We start from the raw sequence: 22,928 nt of genomic DNA on the forward strand, positions 1-22,928 counted from the left end.
TAAATAAGTGCATTTCACACTGGGTTGCAGTAAAGCAACAAAAATCCACCAATTCTGTAATATGAAGAGCAAGAATGGAAAGAGGGAGCTGGCAGTAAGTTCTAGCTGGTAGAGATCAGTTAATTTATTACCATCCTGTTCTAATGACACACAATTCTTTAATTTGGTCTGAAATTTCCATAGTACAAAACTAGCACAATTTTCAGCATGCATTGTGGCTACTCTGATGGTACAAAAGACTCTCTGTATGATCATGTGCATATATATGCATAACACTTACAAGAGAGGAGCTTTTATTATTCTCCTCCAAAGAAGAGACCCCAAAGGAATCAGTGCCAAGTGTATGCAATGCACTGACTTTACTTACAGACAGGTGACCAGGATCAAGCCATGACTTTGTTGAAATAACTCCTCAATTCTCCGTTTCCCATATTGTATCTATTACAAATTGCACTAAAGTGCTATTCACTGGGGAAGAGTAAAAAGTCATCCTAACTACTAAAAAAATTACTAGCTCAAACCGTTATTGTGCTTAATATAGAATATTGTGCTCTAGATATGAGCCAGAAAAAATACACAAGACGTACCCTCAGATTTAGAGCATTAAATACAAGAGTTCATGTTTTTCTCTATAATTCCACTACCACCCATCATCAAACTTCACAAAGTTAAAAAATCAGATACTAAAAATAAGTCTTATTTTGCAATAAAACAAAGCAAAACAAAAAAAACCCCAAAACCCAAAACGCACAACAATCCAAATGAACACCCCACACTTCAGCCAGCCTTAAGTCACAGAAAATTATTAGTAAAAAATATGATGCTTTAAAATGAGACAGCCTAATAAACTGTTCTCTCTAAATCTCATTTAAATTGCAGCTTTGTCAGGTTAATGTAAGCAGCAATGGGCAATTCTGTAGGAAAAAAAAAATTGCTATTAATTTCAGTTCCCTAAGATGTTGATGTATCAGAATGAGGAATATGACTGACTTATCTCAGTTTCAACCTGGGAACTTTTAATTACTCCTGCCTTCAAAAAAAAAACCTCACATCATTATTTTCTTCTTCATCCTTCTACCATCTTCCTCAGAATTTTCTGCTATTTTTCCCTGTGGAATATTTGCTGTTTTAGCCATAAAAGACAAACAGAGGCAGCTTGCTTTGAATGCTACAGCCACCTTAGACCAAAACAGGTGTCATCTAATTCTAACACCTGATTTCTGCTAGATTTTTTTGTCAAACATTACTGTGATGCTCAGTCAACCTAAATATAGGAAAAAATGAAGAGTAGATGTTAAGTGGTAGGAGGACACACATAGCCTTTAACCAATGCCACCCTGTTAGGAATATTGACACCACCAGTGGGTTAATGTGGTAAGAAATTAATTATTACAGAGCAGAATTTGGAGATATTTTGCAAAAAAAGTTATTTGAAATCATGCTAGAACACAGCAACACCAACAAGAAAGCGAGATTTTGGTTCTGGACACAAAACCAACTTAGATGTGTTCGAATTACTTGTGTTTCTTCCCAAATCAAAGCAGTGCAATCACTGCAAACAAATTCTTTCTAAGAAAGAAAAGTAGCCTTTTAACACCACGTCCAGCAAACCAGAACAAATGCAATGTTAAAATGTCTCATTGGAGAAGCATGTTAATTTGCACTCAGGAAACTGATCTCCTGATTCAAGAAAAGAGTAGAACAAAAGCTGTTTCAGGGAAATTCTTTTCCATTGGGAAGTTACGTCATTTCAGGAAGACTGGCAAAATCAGCAGTGAGTAACATACCTTTCAGAAAGAAAAGAACTTTCATGAGGAGAACTTAATATTTGACATGTCTGTAGGCTGGCAACAGCTGATGAGGGGAGTTGACCCGATTGCAGTTTGTCTGCAGCAGGTAAATTTGCATCAATTATTACGTGGCTGTCTATGTACTTTCTTCCAATTTTCGTACTCAGGACGTTCGTCAAGATAACTTTGGGTTGCCTGCCATACATATAACAGTAAACCATAAGTACTGCACTGCAATCTAGAGAAACAAGCTTCTTGTTAAATTCATGTATCCTACAAGCTTGATAATTAAACATCAATATTTTTAGTCCCTTAGAGGCAAAAAAAAAAAAACCAAAATCCTATTTAAGTACAAGGAAAACAGGTAAACACAAAAGATAAGAAAACTAGCCATGTAATTTTATAATTTTACCTTAGCCAGATACTATGCACACTGCATTGCCTCTAACATATCCTGCAGTTTAGAAACTGGTAAATATTTCTCTCTAAACAGCTTTCATGCAGTATCTGTACATATTTGTCAGAACTCTGGAACAAACAATCTTGATTTTCCTGTGAACAAGAAGCCTCCAGTAAAACAGAACATATTTTCTAAAGCACCTAGTGAACAGGTAGAAAACTAGCATGCACACAAAAGGTAGCATTAGATTTTATTCCACTCCTCAAATATGAGGTAGCACTCCACAGTATTGCAAGACCCAGAAAAATACCTGCAGGTGTTAAAACAGACAAGCATCAAAAACAAGCCAAGCAGAAATATAAAGATGCAATTCCTACTTGAACATGCACACAATGTATAAGAGCAGCTCAACTTACTTCATACAATGTCACAGCAGCCAGCTTGTTGTATAGCCCATATCCACTTCCTTTCTCAGACTGGGATTTAAATGCTACCACTTCCATTGCAATTTATTTTGGATTAGGTTGTAAGGCTATGGCCTTTTTGAATGTGTTTTGAACAACACTGCCTTTTGAGCATTGACTGCATAATTCTCCTGTTGTCTGTGTTTATCCACAGAGCACACTCCAGCACAGATGCTGTGATGTCTGGAGAACACTCAGATCTCCTCTTGCAAGACATAAATTTGCTTTTCATCAGAAGGCTACCTTCCAGACACAATTGCAGAGACCCACAGGAGATAAACAATTAAGAGATACAACTTAAAGATGAAAATTCTAACACTGAAGAACATGTAGACTGGATGTAACCTCCAATAAAGGAAACCCCTAAACTGTTATCAGAAGCTCAACAGAAAATCCAGAGAATAAAGCATTCACTCTAGCCATACTTTTCCCTGAACATCTACAATTGACCATTGACCACTGCTTGCAGGGCTGCAAAGAAGATATTAGACTTGGTATGCTTTTCTTCTGATCATTTATGCCATTTTCCTATTTTCATGAGTAGTCTAAAGCAGTAACAGTGAAAATACACCTTGATAGCTCCTCTTAGAAAAGCACTGCAGTTAAATTCAACTGCATTCTCTTCATGGGAATAAAAAAAAGGCCAAACATTTTGAGAGTCCAATGGCTAAACCATAATTAATTTGTCTTGACAGTACAGGACCCTCTAGAAGCCATCTGATCAGAAAAAAACACTAAAGTATGCCTGGCACCATCTCTCTCAATGATTATCAAAAGGAACCAGGTACAAGTGAATTCAGTGAAGTGAGACAAAATACAGTTCATGAACAAGGAAACTGTGGCACAATAAAGAACACTTTCTCATCAAGAAATAACTGCAAGGAAAATTATTTTGTTTAGTGACATAAGGCAAAGACAACATACCTTTTAGACAGAAAAAGACTTTGGAGAGTAGGGTTTAAAATCTGCCATATCTTTACGCTGGCAGCAGATGATGAGGGTGCTTGATCTGACTGCAGCTTACCAGCATCAGAAAAATTAACACCAGTTTTAGGTTGCGCCTGTATGTATTTTCTTCCTATTTTCATCCTCAGGACATTCGTCAAGATAACTTTGGGTTGCCTGCCATACATATAACAATACATTAATAATAGGGTGCTGAGAATTTAAGTCACAGTGAATTCAACAAAGATATTCTATGAGTTTGCTGTTTCTGCATCATACCTTATAGAATTAAGGTCACTTCCCTGGCAATTTACAAAGCAGTTCTCTTTGGACAAGAGCAACCACAAACTCATCTTTTGATCAGGGCAGCCTTGCAAGGTTTCTCCTTCTAGCATGAATGACTAACATAACCATATGTCATTCTGAAGAGGTAAACTTTCAGTGCAGAAACACTGAAATGGAAATTTGGGTACATCTTGTTATCACAAAATGTTGGAAGTGGTGTCACTAGGGCCTTACAAGCCATTCTGAAAGTGTATGCTTGACCATTTGCAGGATATGAAAATACACACTCATTTTGTGTCATCTTATTTTAAAGCCATGAATATTATTTGTTCCCATATGGCAGATTAATTATGATCTTGCTAGGGAAAAAAAAAAGAAGTAATTACAAATCTCCCAGTTCTGAAGCTCCAACTATTTCTATTCAATTTCATTAAACAAATTACTTAGAATTATGAATTATAAAGACAGTAAAAATGCCCTACCTAAGTTAAAAAAGTATGTATACTTTGGTAGTTCTGCTAGATGGGTACTGAAGTCTTCACATAAAGAATTAATCTGCATTATGGCTGGTAACTTGAACAGTTTTCTTACAGACTCATAAGGATTGGAAAAGATCTCCAAGATAACAAGTCTTCAACTGCATACCACCACGCCCACTAAATCATACTGCAAAGTGCCACATCTACTTGGTTTTAAACACTTTTAGGGATGATGACTGACTCCATCACCTCCCTGGGCAGGCTATTCCAGTTCTTAACTACTCCTTCAGTGAATAAATTTTTCCTGATATCCAACCTGAACCTCCCTGGCACAACTTGAGTACGTGTCCCTTTGTCCTGTCACTGTTCATCTTGGAGAAGAAACCAACACCCACCTTGCTACAACCTCTTTTCATGCAGTTCTAGAGAGTGAGGTGGTCTTCCTTCAGCCTTCTTTTCTTCAGACTGAACAAGCCCAGTTCCCTCAGCTGCTCCTCATAGGAATTATGTTCCAGATCCACTGCCCTTCTGTGGACTTGCTCCAACAGTTCAACATCTTTCATTTAGTGAGGGGCCCAGAATTGGACACAGCACTCAAGGTATGGCCTTCAATCACTGCCCTGGTCCTGCTGACACAGGCCAGGTGCCACTGGCCTTCTTGACCACCTGGGCAAACTCTGGCTCATTGTCACCTGCTCCTGACCAGCACCACTAAGGCCTTTTCCACCAGGCATCTTTCCAGCCCCTCTTTCCCCAGCCTGTAGTGCTGCATAAGGTGGTGGCAACCTAATGGCAAGACTTGAACTCCAGCTTATTGAATTTATAAGCTGATAAGCATTATAGATCATAGATGATTCATCAGGATTTACTTTATTTTCAAACCTCTGAGAACTAGACTTGTTTTCCAAGAGCTGGTCCTATGAAGACACTGCAGTTCAGGCTAATTTTTTGGGTTTTAAAGATTACTGAAACAAGAATTGGGGTTTTTTTTCCTACTGCATGTCTTGCATAACAAAAAAAAATGTTCTCACTGTAGAGTAAGTCTCTTTAATAGCTAGGGAAAAAACCTTACTACTCACATAGCTGTTACACACATGCTACAGTAACTAACATTTCTTAAGCAAAGGGCTGCTATTCCCCAGTGTGTTTACATCTGCAAGCAGCTGTAATGGTCCCACTGACATGCTGCCTTCAGCTCAGCAGCCTGGTTACAGCCAGTGGCAAATACAGGTGTGGCATGGAAACTTTTGCTGCTGAAGGACAGACATGCTTGCACCTAAAATAAGGTCTGGAACTGCCATACTAGTGAAATACAATGAAATGGAGGCAGATGTTCCATGTAAGTGTTTTATTTTACTCTTTCAATCTTGACATTGAGATTTCCTCTCCCTAGTTACTTGCCATATTCACAAGGCACACAACCCCCCACTGAACCTGAAAGGACAAATGTTCCTACCCACAGCTTGGACAACCTGCCCAGAAGCTGTGGTCAGCCTGATGAGATATCTGCACCCCTGAATGCCATATGTGTATGCCATGAGCTGCTTTTTCCCAGAGCTCTGCTACACCTTTCCCAAACCAGCAGTCTCCAAAATGTTTTGGCCACACATCCCGACCAGCAGTAAGTATTTTGAGCACATGCCTTCTACAAAGTTTATTTAATTAAAATCTGCAGAGAGGCACTCATGACAGGTTGATCTTAAAGGTCTTTTCCAACCTCAATTCTGTGATTGTAAAACACAGAAATAGAAAAGTAAAAAGGAACACAAGATGACATAAACATTTAGTAATTGTACAAAAATGTTTCCTTGCTTTATCCCAGTGAATTGTCTTGTAGAGACCACACTTTGGAGACCACTATCTAGACAATGCACAATAAAACTAAATGGTTCCTTAAAGAACTTAAACTCAAGTGAAGGTAGTTTCCTTTTATCTCTGAACTTCTGATAGAAGTTTGCCAAAGAAAAACTGATGGAAAAGAGCTAAGGCTTTATCTAAAAAAACAAAGAAAAGAAAAGGCACCAACAAAAAAGAACCCCAAAACCCACTTAAGGCACTCTGATGCCAAGAACATGGACACAGGACAAAGTGTTATGTAACAGATTGGTGCTAATTAGCCGCTGGAAAAACAATCCTGGGGTTATCAAGTGAGCCATTGACTCTGAGAAGGCCATAAAAAAATCACATGTGCAAAGACAGTCTCACTTGAATACCAACCTAAAGCACAGTAGTGCTCCAGAATGTTCTATGCAATCTGGAAAAGGCTTTCCCCTTTCTTTTCTTTCATCTAGTTCTGCATACAGTCTGTGAATCCTAATGCAAAAAAGAGTTCCAAGAACGTGCCTCAAATACTGTAGATGTCAGACAGGCTTGTTCAACACTCTAAGGATCCAGAGACTGGAGTTTCATTTCCAGATATGCTTTAATCACTGAAAAGCTTAAAAAGTGAACACAGGTCCTGGGGTCAGTTTAGTAACATTAATGTCTTAAATGGTGGAGTTCAACTGTAACAGCTTAGTGAGCACATCCCAATCTGGCAAGGGCTCTTCATTCAGCACAGGAAGCAAGAGACTTATTTTCCTATAGAAATCCCCACTAAATCAGAACTTCTGGTTTTCTTCTGGACTTCTCCAATGTTGAGCTCATATATGAACCACAGTTTAATACCCCAGAAGAGGTTATAGCAATCAGACCTCTACATAATTTGTTGTTTGTCCACTGTAATGCATACTAGAAATAAGAAACAAATAAGCAGTACCTAAGGAATTAGAGAATATATATATATATATATATATATATAAATAAATATATATTTAACAAACATGATCAGTTAAAAAATTCAGCTACACAAGAACTTATTAGGCTGTTAAGAAAAGTCACAGAAACTGAAGCAGTTAAGGAAAATTTCAAGGTAGAATTCATGAAGAAAATTTGTACAAGTTATCTTCTGAGACTAGGCATTCACTCTTGTGCTTTCAAATTCTTCCCCCTAAAGACAAGAAACAGCCAAACTACTTTATAGGGCCAGTTACAGTTACTGAAGACTAAAGAACTGAAGTCACTTCAGCTCTTGGGATGCCAGAACAGATGATGCAATGAAAAACTACACTATTTCCCTTTCTCCTCCAAAAGGACTCAAAAATCAAAAACCTTAAAGTAACTAAATTATGTTTTTCCTCCAAATAGAGAACAGTCATAGAAGTAAGCCATAGCAATATGAAGACGTGAACCAGAAAATTTCTTCTTCTTAAAAAACATGTTTTAAAACAATTACGCAGGGGATCATGAGACAACATAAATGTGCTATTCTCTACGGAACACTTCAGCTCTCCTGACTAAAAACAAACCAAGGCTATCAATTTTCCAGATCTCAATTACTTCAGTTTTCATTGTTCTACCTCACAGAATTTTTTTTTCTTTTTATTTCTCAAACACATGATATCAGAATGAAATTTTACTAAATTTAGGCTCAAACAGCAAGTTAATTAGTCCAGTGGGAACACATAATTAAAATAAAGACACTGTGACCATGTATGATCAAGACTTGTAGAGATACCAGAAAATAATCCAACATTGAGTGTTTAAACAACATAATGACAGAAAAACTCCACAGCAGGAGGCAAAGGAGTCAGAATCAGAATTTCACTACCTATAGTTTGTTGGCCACATTGAAAATTCAGGTCTGACATCCCTTGCTCACACATCAGGCTAGACCTTAGCAGGCTCCAGGTTCCTATATAATTTGGTTTACTGATTGTTACTTGGAGCTGAATTTGTAATGTTCCCCATTCTCTTGATTGAAATGGGGTTTATAGATTTTAGGCAAGTACTTTAGCAAAAATGATCTTATAATTTCAAGCACATACACATACCATGAAGCAAGCTTTGCACTAGAAATCCATGCAAGGAGAGGAACCTTCAACAAACAAGGATGTCAATGGTAAACACTTGTCAGCACCAGGCCAAGGCATCATTTCGTATGTGGCACCAGGTTTTGACTGAAGGTTTTGAACCAGTTATGACCAAACCTTCAGAGCAGAAAAGGAGCATAAGAGCTTTCAATGGCTTCCCTTTCTAAAAGGTGTATGGCCTCTGGCAGTGTTTCTTGCAAATCATGTCACCAAGACTGGGAGTACAATAGATTCAGGGAAAGTCTAAACCTAAGCCAGCCCGTAGATCTGTAAACAGTGGTTGGGACACAGGTCCCTAAATTATTTGTTAAACTGTCCACAGAATAAAGTGAGCAACTCAAGCAAAAGACATTTCAAAAGATTAAAGTAAGTGTCAAACAGAAAAAAGCAAAGTATACATTAAAAGCAAGTCCCACAAGCAGACCCAGCAAGTAATTTGCCTAACAGTAACACTGGAGGCATCTTGGTGAAGGAAAACCAAAGACAATTATTTTAGTCTCCAAAACAAGTACCTACCATAGTCTCCCATCTACCTCCCAAAAACTGAAAAAAATACAAAAGCAAAGGTAATGAAAACATAGCTATGCATGTAATGATGGAATAAACAAAAAATATATTATGAAAAATGCTGTTAGCTGCTCCTGACAAGTCTCATTTTGCTTTTCACAGGCAATAAAAAAAATATCCTACCTTATAAACCACAGGAACAAAACTTATTGTTTGTACCTCTTTAAGGAAAAATGTTTGACCTTATTTCACACAATAATCACAGCTGCTTGATATAGCTCCCTAATCAATGTTCATATTGTGTACACACACCAGTGCTGGAACTGCTGTCTCCAGTTCATTCAAATTTGTATTAGAAAGTGATCAAAATGAGACAAGGAGACTACTGGCTCATTTGGGACTAAATTACTATTAATTGTCTACAGCACTGTCTTCATGGCTATATTCTTTTACTAGCAAACCCAGGTTCTGGGAAATAAATATTTTGGCAGTGGGATGTCACATACTGTTTTGTTGGGTTGTTCCCTCAGCTCTCAGACAAGCTGAGGGTCTGTCCTGTGTCTACAGAATAAAGCCACTGATAGACCTGATGTGTATTCAGTTATCTGAGCTTCTGCAGCACATGCACAGCCCAGGAGCTCCCTTTCTGAGCCCAAAGGAATAACATGACACACTATCATTAACAGGAATCTCTGACTGATGCATTCACTGACAACACCCTGCTGTGAGGAAACCTTTTGATTGTCCTCCTTCAGCTTCAAGGTCCTGTCCTTTCACCAACTGATGAGAAGTCAGTGACCCACGAACATCCTTATGAACCTCCTTGCTTTGCTGGACTAGGAGGTTATTACTAACCAAATGCTCTTGCAGGGCAAGGGTAAATGTAAATGATTGCCACAAAAACCTGACTGCTATGGGGTCAGTACCTGATTCAGCAGTAACACGTGTTTCACTGAACATGTAACGAAATGCCAAATTTAATTTGACCGGAAGGAACTGCACACATCTTAACTTCCACCTCCCTCCCAACTAGGGAACTAACCCACCCAGGAGCCCTCTCTGGGATCCCAGACAAAGCCCCTGACACTCCCCTTTCACAAGCCCAGGAGCAGAGCTGTACAAGTGAGAGCAGCTGCAGTTGCTGCCACAGACCCCCATGATCTCACACCACAGCACAGCTGACAGAAGCAATTGACTACCAAATTTTGTAATCCAGAAGTTTAAAAAGCCCCATGTGAAGTTGTAGGTTTGTGCTAATATATCTACTTTGTCCTTTATGACTAAAATTTGGTGGCAGTAACAGTCCTGAAGCAACACATCTCCCTAAACACCTGATATTAGATCCTATCAATAAAGTAGACTGCTTTTAAAATACCAGGAGCTAATAGGAGTTTGTAATAAAGATTTATTTTCTACTTTGTAATGCAAATGAAAAGTTCCTCACTGGGAATAAAAACTATTGCATCAGAAAGACTTGCAGCACACTAGTTCACTCCTTCCCCTTTACAGTTTTGTCAGTTCTCAGACTCTTGCTCAACAAACACCACCTCTTTAGAACCTGAGTGGTCTTTCCAATTATTACACAATGAAGTTCCCACGTTGATTCTGACTTACTGAGAAACACTGAGCACCTAAGTGGAACACTTAATACAAGCTTCATTGCAGACAGGAGAGTAAATTTACTTTACAGAGAGGCTCCAGCTAGTCTCTAGAAACACATCTTTTTTCAAAGAACTGAAAAATGTACAAGTTTAATATCAAAATACTTGCTGTCTCTTTGTAGTCTAAATAATTTCTCAATACTGTGCTGCTAACTATTTGTGTAAAAATTATGGAACGCCTATAAATGCTATTTGAAAGTCTCTTGCATATTGAAATAAACAGAAAATTAATACACAACAGATCTAAAGATAGCTTTAAAGAAAACAAACTTTTCAATGTTTAAAGATCAGTTCAAAGTTTACTGAGAGACTTTCAGAGATTGATATCTTGATATCACAAATCAACCATGTCAAAACATAAATAAAATTCAGGAAACTGCAATTAAATTCTGTTAGGTTGACCCTGTGAGCTGCTCCCTCAGTTAAAAGTTACTGACAGAAGCTTTTTGAGGTAAGTGCATGTAAACTGACAGCTATGCCTCTGAGGAGGTATGAAAAATAAACTCAGCGTCTTTTACAATTTCAGCTCTTCCCTGCAACACTTTGAAGCATTCTGAATATACAGACCAGGCTAAAAAATTATCATTCATAAACCACAAACCTACAGAACTCAGCAGTGCCAAAATCACCTGCATTTTCATTACCTGTGCACTTTGTTTTTAACAGCCTCTCCTGATAAGAAACCACTTATGGGCAAGTTTAGTTGCAGTCAGAAAACAAAGCAGAGAATGCTTATTCATTTATTTAGAATTAAGTGATTTGGGGAATAACAACTGTTTCATTAGGACAAACATATTCATTTTGCCACAAAGTCATTATGTTTCCCAGCTCCTGCTAATAAATCTAGTTCTACATTTTTATTTCTATTTGTCAGTTGTAGAAATTACAGCTTCAAAATTTTCTTGGATAAAACAATTACCTAGCTGATAACTCTGAAGATGATGATTTTATCTTATAATAGCATATCAATAATTTGCCATAATTGCAAAGAAACCAAGACATTTGCTCTTGGCAACAGAGAAAGAAGTGGCACATCAGCAGTCTTAATAATTTAAGTGCCTTGACAGTAACACAGAGGTGGAAAAGCTCCCATTTTTTTACTTCCCTCCACTGCTAATCACCATATTGTTTAAGGGATATTTTAATTGTTTTAAAGAGTTGATAAAGCTTAGGCTAATAAGCGTGGGCTACAGAACAAAAAAGGATGAGAAAAAGAATTCTGGGAAGCTTCTTACAGATCTAAAGATATCCAGGGCTGGAATGACAGTTTACACTTAGAGAGTAATGAACATCTTTCAGGACCCCAGGCAGGTTGACAAGTAGTAATTCCTCTAGTAAGCACTCTCACTCTAATGCCACAGATCTTGTGCTGATATTACACAAAGGCTACAGCTGCCATTAGACCACTGAAGCATGATTCTCTGAAGGTGAGCCACCCAACAGCTTGAAAACCATCTCTGCATGACACAAATAATTAGCCAGAGACCAGAGACACTCATCTTCAAAAAAGATGTGAAATTCTGAATATGCAAACAGAGATAAACTAATTTGAGATGACTTCTTACCCAATTGATTCTTCATCATTAGAGCTATGTCTGTTGCATTCCCTTTGCCTTTTTCCTTTCGTGGAAGGCTTTCTGTTGTTGGCACTTAATCTCCACTGAAACAAAACAAATAAAATTGGCAGATTTCAAAAAAACCTGATTATGTCATCATGGATAATGCACCAGAAAAATGGGACACTGCAACAATGCAACTGACCAAATATATCAAAGTTATAAATAGCATACACAACAATTTTGCAAATAATTAATTTGCTTGATTTAAAGAATCCACATACCCCCTGATCTTGAACAGAACTTTTTTCTCCTGAAGAAATATACAGGACAATTCCATTGTTTCCCAATTTCAAGAGGGACTATGCCAAACACAGACTTAAATATTAGGCCTGTTCCACATAATCACAAATATACAAGATGCAGAAAGTAGAGGGTAATGCTGTGCATTTAGGCAAATTTTCCAGGCTACAATATGGATATAAAAGATATAAAATTCTGAGAGGGAAAAGCAATTTGAAGGTTTGGGACTTAGGTGGCAAACCCCAGAAAAGCAAGACAATTTTTTCCACGTTCCCTTACCTTACCAGAAAGTACTCATATTTTCAAATTCAACAAAAGAAGCCCTACCACAAAACAGTTATTGCTGCAATTCCAGAAACCTCCAATCCTCCTTCTAATCTTCCTCATTTCTTAAAATTTAAAATATAATAAACCCAAGAGATGCTTGAAAATTATGGCACTCGGGCTGAAAGCAGACAAACTTATCTTCATTTTTGACTGTCGTTTGAAAGACCATCTGAAAAGTTCATGCCCATGCACATTCTACAAACTTTAATGAAGTCTGAAAGGCACATCCCAAATCAAACTGTTCACTACCATAGGGATTAACTCTAATGCAAAATAACCCATTATTAAAGCTGGCAGCAAGAAATTGACTTGACTGGGCTCTCCCCTCTTCTTGCCTTCCAACACCATCTGCTTCATCTTTTACTACTGGTGTTCAAGCACAGGAGAGACCTGAACATCCAAATCACTAAAAACCACACAAAGTTTCTCAAACTTGGTGCAAACTCTGACAACTCACAACCAAGTCTTTTAAAGTAGAACGTAAAAACTAGGCAGTGTTTAAAGCATTTGAAATCCCCTGATACATGGGAAAGTTTGAAATATGTATAGACATAGGCAGGAAAAATAAGAAACAGAAAATTAGACAACATCCAGGAAATAACTAGGAAATAAAGAATTTTCCAATTCACCATTCAAATCATAATTTTTATAGAGGCAGACAGGTTGCTGCTTGTAGCCACAGGAGACACCAGCTCCCATTTCAAAACCTGACTGCAACTGGAGGGTCTGCTCACTGAAAGCATCACCAGTACAGAACACAAGCCCACAGCAATTCTCTACTGCAGCATTCTCAAATGACCTGGCCTACCAAGAGACCTGGGTCACATTACCACTACTCTAAGTCAGGAGAAATTCCTACCTTCCTTCACTACACCTTTCAGCCTCCTCTGAGAGGGAGGAGCTCTGTTTGCCCATGATTCTGAAAGCACTAAAGCCAGCAACAAACTCTGGCTGCTGAGCTGAAGGAAACAAGAGTAGCAAAGTATGTTTCCAACATTTGATATTTGAAATGCTTACGAAATTTGGAAAATATTTATAGAGGCAAATATTTGCTTCTATATGTGACTGAGATGATCCAGACAATCAGTTATGATAAATGTCATAAGACTCTTACAGTCTTTATATAGTTATTTCTGTATTAGCACCTAAAATTCTGTCAAGAGGCATAGAGTGCTTTATATATTCTCTTAAAAGCTTAAGCTCCTGGATAACTGAAAACTCAATGTAAAGGTTATTTCTATATAACAGAAAGTTTGATAAGTGATCTGAATATAACCTAAAAGTTCAGCAGCCAGAAGACAATCAACTAAAAAAAATATTAAATATCATATTTACCTTTATATTAATGATTTTCAAGATAGTTTCAAACTACACCCAAAGACAAACTGCTTTTCAATTATTTAGACTAAGACTCCCATGTCTGTAAATGTATGCTTGTAAACAGATTTCAGACTTTCACACTTGCTTCTCCCAAGACAGTCTGGATTAGTTATTGGTCACAAGGCAACACTTGGTGTTGAAAAAAACCAGCCAAAACTAAACCAAATCCTCATGTAACATTCTCCTACACACTGTACACTCTGAAGAACTTCTCTTTACCTCTTTTAAAGGGTAGTCACAATGGTGGGAGCCTGGGAGCCTTGCCAAAGGGGACTGAACTTGGACATCCTCTGACTTGGTGTTTGTTTTCTTCTTTGGTATACGAAACTGAAAATAGATGATGTTACACATGGTAAAACTAAATTATCCACTGGTGCTATGAGCTGACATACCTCCATGTACAATGCTGTATTTACTGGGCAATATAAAGTTGTAAGGGAAGCCCTGACTTGTGACTTTACTTGAAATGCATTCCTCATTAATGCCTGATCCCAAATCATGTGTCATACCACATGATGAGCTAGTTTTAACACGTGAAACCATCTGAAAAAGTTCTATTTCATTAACTTTACATCTTCCAAGGCAACTAAAAGGTGACAACCAATCCACTGGCACTGTCTTCTTGGTTCCTTCTCATTTGTTTACACTCCAGTTTAACTGTCTCAGCTTAGAGAATGATAAAGAGAAAACTAAATAGCTGAACGTCATGACCAGGTTTGCTTTCTCAAAAGAAAAAATTCAGAATTTAGAACAATTTTGGTATGATAATTTAGCATCAGACTTTAATGTTCTCAAAATGGTATCAGCTATTGTCATTGCCAACTCCCACAGAAATGGAGACAGCATTTTGAAAGTAATTATTGAAAGAGAAAGCAGTTAATAATTCACATGAATTCACCAGTTCAGAAAAAAAAAATATGTGTAGGAAAGAAGGTTTGTTCATTGAAAATCAAAAAAATAACCAAACTAAATTTGTACTAGTTCATAAGACAAGGAAACAGGATGATATTTTCTATCAGTTAATTAAACCAGTTAAAGTATCAACTGAAAGAATAAAAGTGCAAACATTGCTATTTCTCCAGGCATTCTGAGGAGCAAAACCTTACATTACAAATACAACCAGATGAGAATGTATCAGAGAGGGAATGCAACATTTACACGTCTCTGAATCTAGCTCAGGCAGGAAAAAGCTGAAGCTACTCCATATGATGGACACTGTAAAGAATCCTATGAACTTGATTTGCAAGCCACCAGATGCCTTGCATGAAATTATAACATGAAATTAAAAGCAGGGATTCCAGAACAGTGACTCCAACAACCTAATTATTAGCATCTTAACTGCATTCATTAGCTCAGCAGGTAGTCCTTCAGACAGAACATAAGGAAGTATGCTGCACCATAATGAGATAATATTTCAGTCCTTCAGTCTAAATCCTGAGTGCTCTTACTCCTTCTCTACACTTCTTTGGAACCAAGATTAATGTTTTTTGTAATTAGACCCAAATGTGTATACAGTATCTCAGGCTGCCTTTGATGGTCAAACACTGTAACAAACACTCCTTTAATAACAGTTTCTTCAAACTCTAAAGGATACTCATGTCACACACAGGTAACAACCTCTCAGACAAGTACCTCCCTTGTCAATCAACATGGAAGGATTGAAACAAGACATTTTCTTATTCAGCAGCTCCTACAAGTAGACTGTTCAAATTTGTTTGGTTGGTTTTGTTTTAGAAGGGGCCTATAAACACATTTATCAGTCAGAATGCATATTTCTGATCTGCACTGTAACAGCTAGGAACAGATTTCTTACTTCAGACCTCCACCTGCTGCCTGGCTAGCAGCTTCTGTTATGAGATTCCAAAGAACACACAGTTATCTAGAATTTTAACATACATTTAAAATTAAAGAGGTTCTGATAACTTCTGTAATGACATAATAGACAACATTAAGTACAGATAAAGTCAGACTCAGTAAAAAGAAGAGACAACTGACAGAAAGGGATAAAAAGCACAAGATACATTAACCAGCAACATTTTCAGCTCACCACACAGAACCTTCCCAATGCTTGCACTCATTAAGAAGATGTTGGTTTACAGCACCCACAATTAACTTACAGAGCAAGCACAAAGTGAACAGACAAAGAGAGGTCTGAATCTATGCTAAACACAAGGTATGCAGTTGCCTCAGCTTTTCCCAAAGAAAAGGTGACTAACTCTACACATCCATGTGCATACACACACGGCAGCCTCATCTAAATCAGCAATACTTTCCTGAAGGCTCCCACCTGTAAAAGCAAGGGCCAGAGAAAGTGCATAAACACAGTGCTGCAAACAGCTCATTTCTAAACCACTAGATCCCCCAGATCTCACCCAATCATACCTGTTCCTGTGCCTACCATTTGTTCTCTCCAGTACTCCCACTGTCAGAAACTGCTTCTAACAGGGATATTTCAGGAAAAAATACATACCAGCATAAGAAGCCTCTGCGTGGATCTCTGCAGATAACCAACTTTTACACAGTTTTGCAGCTGTTCTCCTTACTTCAGATTACTCTAAAATTTTAGGTGGTAGCATAGGTCTTAAAATAACTTGGAAAACATCCTGTTTATGTGTAATGAAATGCTAAGCCTATCATGTATTAATAAATGTACAACAGCAGACATTAGTATTGACTGCTACCACAATAAACAGTTTCCCAAGAAAGCATGTTCCAACAAAATGAAGAATCAATTTGGTTGTACAAACACATCAGAACACCCTAGGATATCCATAGCCTCAAAATAAAATGCTGAAAAATTCAGGAACACTTACATTGACATGACTTGAAGATGATGTTCTTCCTGACATGGTTTTCTCTACTGGAAAAAAATACAAAGAAAAAAAAAGAAACTTAACAATTTCTGGTTTATTGATTAAGAGGCAAGTAGAACCACAGTAGTAGGCACTAAGAAAGAGCAAGAAAATAATTTTCAGCAATCTAGAACAAAAAAACCCACATTCATAACATGGATCAAGTCGCTCAAAGCCTATTCAACCTGACCTTGAAGACTCCCAGGGATGGGGCATCCACTGCTTCTCTGGGCAACCTGTTCCAGTCTCACCATTTGCATTGTAAAAAATATTTCTTCCTTGTGTCCAATCTACACCTACCCTCTTTCAATTTATGACCGTTCCGTCTTGCCCTGTCACTACAGGCCTTAGTAAAAGGTAATTGCCAGCCACACACCTGGGCAAGGCTCTGGATTATCAGTGTAGACTAAATTTTTAATGAAATTATCCTAGAATCTATCCTTAGTTATGACATTGACTGATTAACTCCTTGCTGCAGGCACACAACTAATAAGAAGTTCACACTTAGACTACAGAGTGAAAAGGAGTAAAAGAGGACACCTGTACCACTGCAAGGGTCCCCAGAATAAGCAATAGACAAGAACTCCTGTTAAACCTACAAACTTCATCACTAGAGGAACACAGCCTCAGAGATTCCAGCATTTATAGGTATTCTCTTGATACATATTCTATATGACACTGGCATAAGACCTTGAAAGATTACAGCTAGTTTACAGTCTCTCGAGAAGCCAAGTTCGGGGACTTTTACTTATCTCGGAGGTTTTTTTCAGTTAGAGCCATAGTCCCCCAGGGTGGGGAAGGGGCCGATAAAGAAAAGCCAAAGTAGTGCCTGTTCCGACGCCTGCGAGGAGGAACCGCGAAAGAACAGGGGCCGCCCGACAGCTCGGGGGGAGCGGCAGCGACCGAGCCCAGCCCGGCACCGACCGAGCCCGGCCCGGCAGCGAGCCCCGAGCTCCGCGCCCCGGCTCCCCGCGCTGGGAAGGAAACAGCTTCCTTCTGACAAACCCGCAAATCCCGACGGCCTGAGCCAGCAATTCCACCTTTTCACAATCTCTCCTCAGCCCTCTCCCAGAGGCACAGCAACGCCGCCACCAGCCCTCCCTCCCTCCCTCCGCTCAACCGCGCTGCCGGCTCCGCTCGTTCGCGGCAGACACCGCGGCCCCCCCAGAACGCTGCCGGCCGGCTGCAGCCCTGCCCTCCTCCGCCGAAGGGCCGGCAGCGAGCAGGACCGAACGGCCCCGGTGTCAGCACCGGCACTCACCGCCACCGCCGGAGCTGTTTGCCGGAGCTGTTTACCCGGGCCGGGCCGGCCCCGCCACCGCCGCCTGCGCAGCTTCCCCGGCTACTTCCGGGCCGGGCACCGCCCCGCTGGGCCGTGCCGGAGCCGCCGCCCGGCCGTGGCCCCTCAGGCCCTCCGAGCTTTAACCTGCTCAGGATGAGCTCGGTACTGACCCGCTGAGAGCCACTAAAGAGCCGATAAACAGCGTTACTTGTAAAGGAGCAATAATGAACCCGGGCCGGCCCAGGTTTAAGTAGTACCGTGCTAATGACATTTCCCTCAGCTGACACCAGACCCCGCCAAATTAATCAAATTAACGCCCTGCCCGGGGGGGATGCACAGCCGGGGAGAGCCCTTATAACCTCGGCTGGCCGCAATTTGCAGCTGCCGTCCTTAGAAATCCTCCTGCAGCCAAGGGGAGAGGAAGATTTGTTGGCTGGGGTTTTTTTTGCTGTGTTTTTTTTTCAGGGTAGCTTCAGAATTATGAGTTTTCTGTAGCGCTTTCTGCTTTGTTTTCTTCTTGGTGGTGGGAATTAAAGCTAGTATGGACGAATATTTCGTTTCATACTCGAGGTTTAGCTGTAGCTAACTCTCAGGTGTGAATTACAAACATGAGAGGCTAGTTTGGACTAGCCGAGTTTGGAACTTGGAGCTACTGGAGCGCTTTAGGTCGCCCCAAACCATCAGCTAGTGACAGATCTTGTAGATATACACCCCAGTACTTGAAGTAATGAAAACTGAAACCATGACTGGGTTTATTTTTTTTCATGCAGAGGACTTGTCCACACCCCAGAGTGAAAAAGATTTCCATCTCTGATGATGACAGATTTTACAGAAGAGCATACGGTAATATTGGGCTTAACTAGAATGAAATAGTTTTAAATGGAAAACAAAGTCATCTTTATGGATCTTATGTAGTACTTATACTGCACTGGTGTTTACAATATGCCAAATACTGCAACAAGCACCAGCTGAATTTACATCTGAAGCACATTAGAATCTGAATAGAAAAGTGGGAGGAAGGGAAAGAGGGATTATTTTTCCCCAAAAGCAAATTTTTAAAACTAAAGTAGCAATTGTAAAGGCTGCCAGCATTTACAACCTTGAATATTGCATTTATATACAGACAATGAAGTAGAAACAGCTATCAATGCTGATTTAGAATGCAGACTTACAACAAAGAAGTGCATGCGTTATGCAGCTGTATCTTTAACGTTTAATTGCTACTTTTTAATTCTATAATTAATTGTGTTCCTACAATAAAATCAGTTCTCTGGACTAATAAGTATATAATTCTAAGCTACTGTTTAAGTAAACTCCAAAATTATAACCTATCATTAATTGCCTCAAAACTTTTCATTTCCCATCCTGAAGGCAATTTTAGGAAGGAAAGTCATATGTGCACTTTATGTAAAACTGTGTTTGTTTCTGCCTCCTGAAATCTTCAGCAACCCTTCACAATGCTTTGTAAAGTATGTGTTCAGGGTTTAATTTGGAATCACACATCCTTGTTTTGGAACTGAAAAAACAATGTTGCTGTTAGTAGCTGCAGTAAAAGAATAGTAACCTCCTGTTCAGAGTATGCTGGGAAATTAGTCTCTCCCATCTTTTAGGGGTGAGGAGGGAAAGGGACTGAGAGGTGGTCCCCAGCATGCCACTCCAAGGAAGCTGCACCTACCTATTCCTAATTCTTACAGAAAGCTTTCTGCCTTTCTTCAAATGCATTTTTCCTTAAAATATGCCCATTTGTCTCCCACTTTGTCTCATGGGAACAGCAACTGGAATATGAGTAGCTTCTTTCCTACTAAGTATTATCTCTTTTGCATTAATTGCCCATATTTCAGTAGTATAGCAAACAGACTGTTTTCCCATCTCCTTTGTGTCTTTTGTGCCTTCCTGCAGAATGAAAAAATCATAGATGAATGGGTGCCCTTGAATTTTCTTTGCACTCTTTCCATTTCAAGAAACTGGCAAGACAGTAATAAATGGATTATATAGCATATGACTTTTTCCCCCTTTTTCTATGTGTACTGATTATATGAGATAAAAAAGGAGAAGGCATAATTTTCTAGCCTGCTCTCTATTATTTAGAAGACAGGAATGACCATGCAGAGAGGACTTAATAACACTGGCCCAGTGGAGATTACTCAAAAAGAAAATACATATGGTATTTTATGTGTTGAAAAGCAAAAATGTTTTTGTTTAGTTTTGTTTGAGTTTTTTTTAGTTTGTTTTTTTTTCATTTAGGAGTGTAAGAAATAATTTTGCTAAGCACCTTACCTCAAGGAAACTTGCATCCCTTGAAAGAGTTGGGGTCCAAATCAAGTCGCTTACATGAAAATATTCAGATCACTTTTTGTCCTAGTAATTGGCTTTATCAAATGGTACAGTGACTTTTAACATAGAATGTAATTTACTGTGTTCTATAAAACTTCTTTTAGTTCAGCAAGAAAAAGGTATACAGTCTAACTTGCCAAATGTAACTTGATTCAGACCATTTACAGGAAAAAAAAAATTACTGTATTAGGACTAAACTCCTGTAAAGGTGGGATTCTGACCACACCAAAGGTTATACCCTGTTTGCTGTTCTACAGCCAGTGACAGTCAGTAGTAGATTGAAGAATTACTAGGAGAATAGAAGGTTATGCTAAACTTAATTTTTCAGCTGCTCAAAAATCGCTTTCTGGTATAATTCATTTCAGTCATTAGAGATAATCTGTATTTGGAGATCTCAATCCAACCTCATAATAGTTTGCTGCTTGGACTTTCTTTTCTCCTGCTCCTGGATCACAGTGGCTATTTTATTCTGTCATCCATTCCTCTACTTCCATATGGCAAGTTCTTGCAAGGATGAATGACTAATTAGAGTGATTAGCAGAAAGTAAACACATCATTATTATCTGTTCTAGTGCAGCTGAAGGTAGAAGAACATGGAATGTATGCTGGTACACTAGCAACAGGAAGGTTTAAGTCCTTAGTAAGCACAGCTTATTTTCTTTAAAAGCTCAGGATGCAGTTATGACACTTGGACTATGTCCAGCTGCCTAGGCCTGTATTTCAAAGGTGGCCTTGAAACTCAGTGGAGTTCCAAGATAATGGCTAGGAGACAGCACAATAAAAGTTGTTCAAGTGAACAATGAACCATGTACATGTGCCTCCTTCTTAAAGCCCTTTATTCAAACTACCTTAAACAGATCTTTAAATAAACGTGCTACTTACAAATTTTGAACTACCAAACTGAAATAAGGTGTAATAAAGGCAGAGGAGTTACTGCTGTTGGAACTTTGCAACTGACATCTCTAAGAGGTTTTAGAAGCAGCTGGATTGCTATACATCACCATGAAATACTCTGGTTCAACAAGTATTTAATTTGTAACCGCTTTTAAATCTAAATTCTAATGCAGGGAGGGGTGGGTAGACAGGTGTTGTGTGGAGGTCTATCACTACTTAAGAAGATAATAATAGTCTTCTTAATTTGTAGTGGTTACAAATACAGCGTGAACTCAGTTTGAGGAAACTAACAGAGGGTTCCAAGTATCAAGAGGAACTAAAATATGACTTCAATATAAAAGGGGAACTGAGGCACCTGGATACAAATGAGTCCTTTGTTTTCAATTACTACAAGAATGGACATGAGCAGAATCATGAACGCTACGAAGTTCTGGGACACTCTATTACCCAGTATGTTTATGAGCTCCTGGGAAGAGTCTGCATGCTGCAGAAGGTTTATATTCCTACTGATGCTACAGAGGATGAACCAAGAAGCTTCTTTTTCATGAGCAAGGATGCATTAACAAGTTCCTCTAGTCTAATTATCTTTCTTCAAGACCATGGAGCTTTTTGTGCTGGACAGTGGGGGCGAAGGGCAATTGTCAGTGAGGGCTTGAAACATGGAACACAAATACCATTCATCAAAATGGCCCTGAAGAGCCACTGGGAAGTGATTGTACTGAACCCCAATGACAATTTCACTGATATGAAAACTGAAAAGGAGAGATTTTCTGTCAGACAGTCTGCCTGTTCGATCCCCAAAAGGGGCAGCAGCAGCCCCGAAGAGCACACCACGTATGTATGGGATCATTTCATTGCAAAGAGTGCAGCCAGAAATGTGGCCTTCATTGCCCATGGCTATGGTGGGTTGGTGTTTGTTGATCTGCTGGTGCAGAGGAAACGTGAGGTGATGAATAAAGTGTACTCTGTGGCATTCATTGACTCCACACACAACATACAGCAGCAGAGCAGACACAATCCAGAAATACAGGAATGGATACACAAAAACTGCCGAGAATGGGTGTCGAACAGCAAACCCCTAAACAAAACTGTGCACTGTCTCATGAGAGTAAATTGTCCTACTTTCTCTGCTGGAACAGAAAAGTATGGTTTAGCACCCTCCTGCTGCTTACAACCCATCTTTAAGTACTTGAAGAGCATGCTGAAAGCCAAGATCACAACAGCCTTGAGGAATTCGCCTGTTGTAACCAGAAGCAGCACAAGGAAGAAGACAGGCAATTAATAAAGGTACACTGGTTTGTTCTTGATAGCGATCTCTTCCTTTCATAAGAGCCTCTGCACATTTCAGTCACTTAAGCACTTTCATCTCACTGTGGAGAAAACCACAGTTCTAAGTTTGAAACTATGTTTGGTTTTGAGAAGTCTCCCCCTTCTGTTTGCACCAAAAGCACCTCTTTGGCTGTTGCATGTCCTGGCTAGATGGTGACAGTGGGGGGTGATGGTCCCCCTTTCGGGGCTCCGCAGAATCCCAGCTACCAGAGGAGGTGCACACAGAACA

General features: G+C 39.2%; 2 protein-coding genes across 8 annotated transcripts in view; one reads left to right on the forward strand and one right to left on the reverse strand.

Annotated features, from left to right (window-relative positions):
• Positions 1-18,305, reverse strand: part of SENP7 (SUMO specific peptidase 7) — a 43,021-nt gene extending 24,716 nt beyond the window's left edge. The window contains exons 1-6 of one of the 7 annotated variants that reach the window (XM_058821880.1): positions 18,122-18,305; positions 16,822-16,868; positions 14,228-14,335; positions 12,008-12,102; positions 3,579-3,776; positions 1,788-1,985 (exon numbers count right to left, since the gene is read on the reverse strand). In XM_058821880.1, the coding sequence (XP_058677863.1) occupies positions 1,788-1,985; positions 3,579-3,776; positions 12,008-12,102; positions 14,228-14,335; positions 16,822-16,857 (635 nt within the window). In that variant the 5' untranslated portion in view covers positions 16,858-16,868; positions 18,122-18,305. The remainder of the gene's footprint in view (positions 1-1,787; positions 1,986-3,578; positions 3,777-12,007; positions 12,103-14,227; positions 14,336-16,821; positions 16,869-18,121) is intronic. The other 6 variants (XM_058821894.1, XM_058821887.1, XM_058821909.1 and 3 more) reach the window with 6 other exon arrangements.
• A 629-nt stretch (positions 18,306-18,934) lies between these two features.
• Positions 18,935-22,652, forward strand: LOC131554806 (putative protein FAM172B). Its single transcript, XM_058800401.1, has 2 exons — positions 18,935-18,985; positions 21,621-22,652. Exons 1-2 carry the CDS (start codon positions 18,956-18,958, stop codon positions 22,650-22,652), a joined length of 1,062 nt encoding a protein of 353 aa, XP_058656384.1. The 5' UTR covers positions 18,935-18,955.
• The last annotated feature ends 276 nt before the right edge of the window (positions 22,653-22,928 follow it).

The sequence above is a fragment of the Ammospiza caudacuta genome, chromosome 2, assembly GCF_027887145.1.
Source record: "Ammospiza caudacuta isolate bAmmCau1 chromosome 2, bAmmCau1.pri, whole genome shotgun sequence".
NCBI lineage: Eukaryota > Metazoa > Chordata > Aves > Passeriformes > Passerellidae > Ammospiza > Ammospiza caudacuta.

What these genes read in the sequence shown, in the direction of transcription:
- LOC131554806 (XM_058800401.1), top strand. Translation starts at nt 18,956, where the DNA reads ATGATGACAGATTTTACAGAAGAGCATACG. An exon ending in ATTTTACAGAAGAGCATACG is followed by an intron (nt 18,986 to 21,620) that starts GTAATATTGGGC and finishes CTTAATTTGTAG; the next exon opens with TGGTTACAAATACAGCGTGA.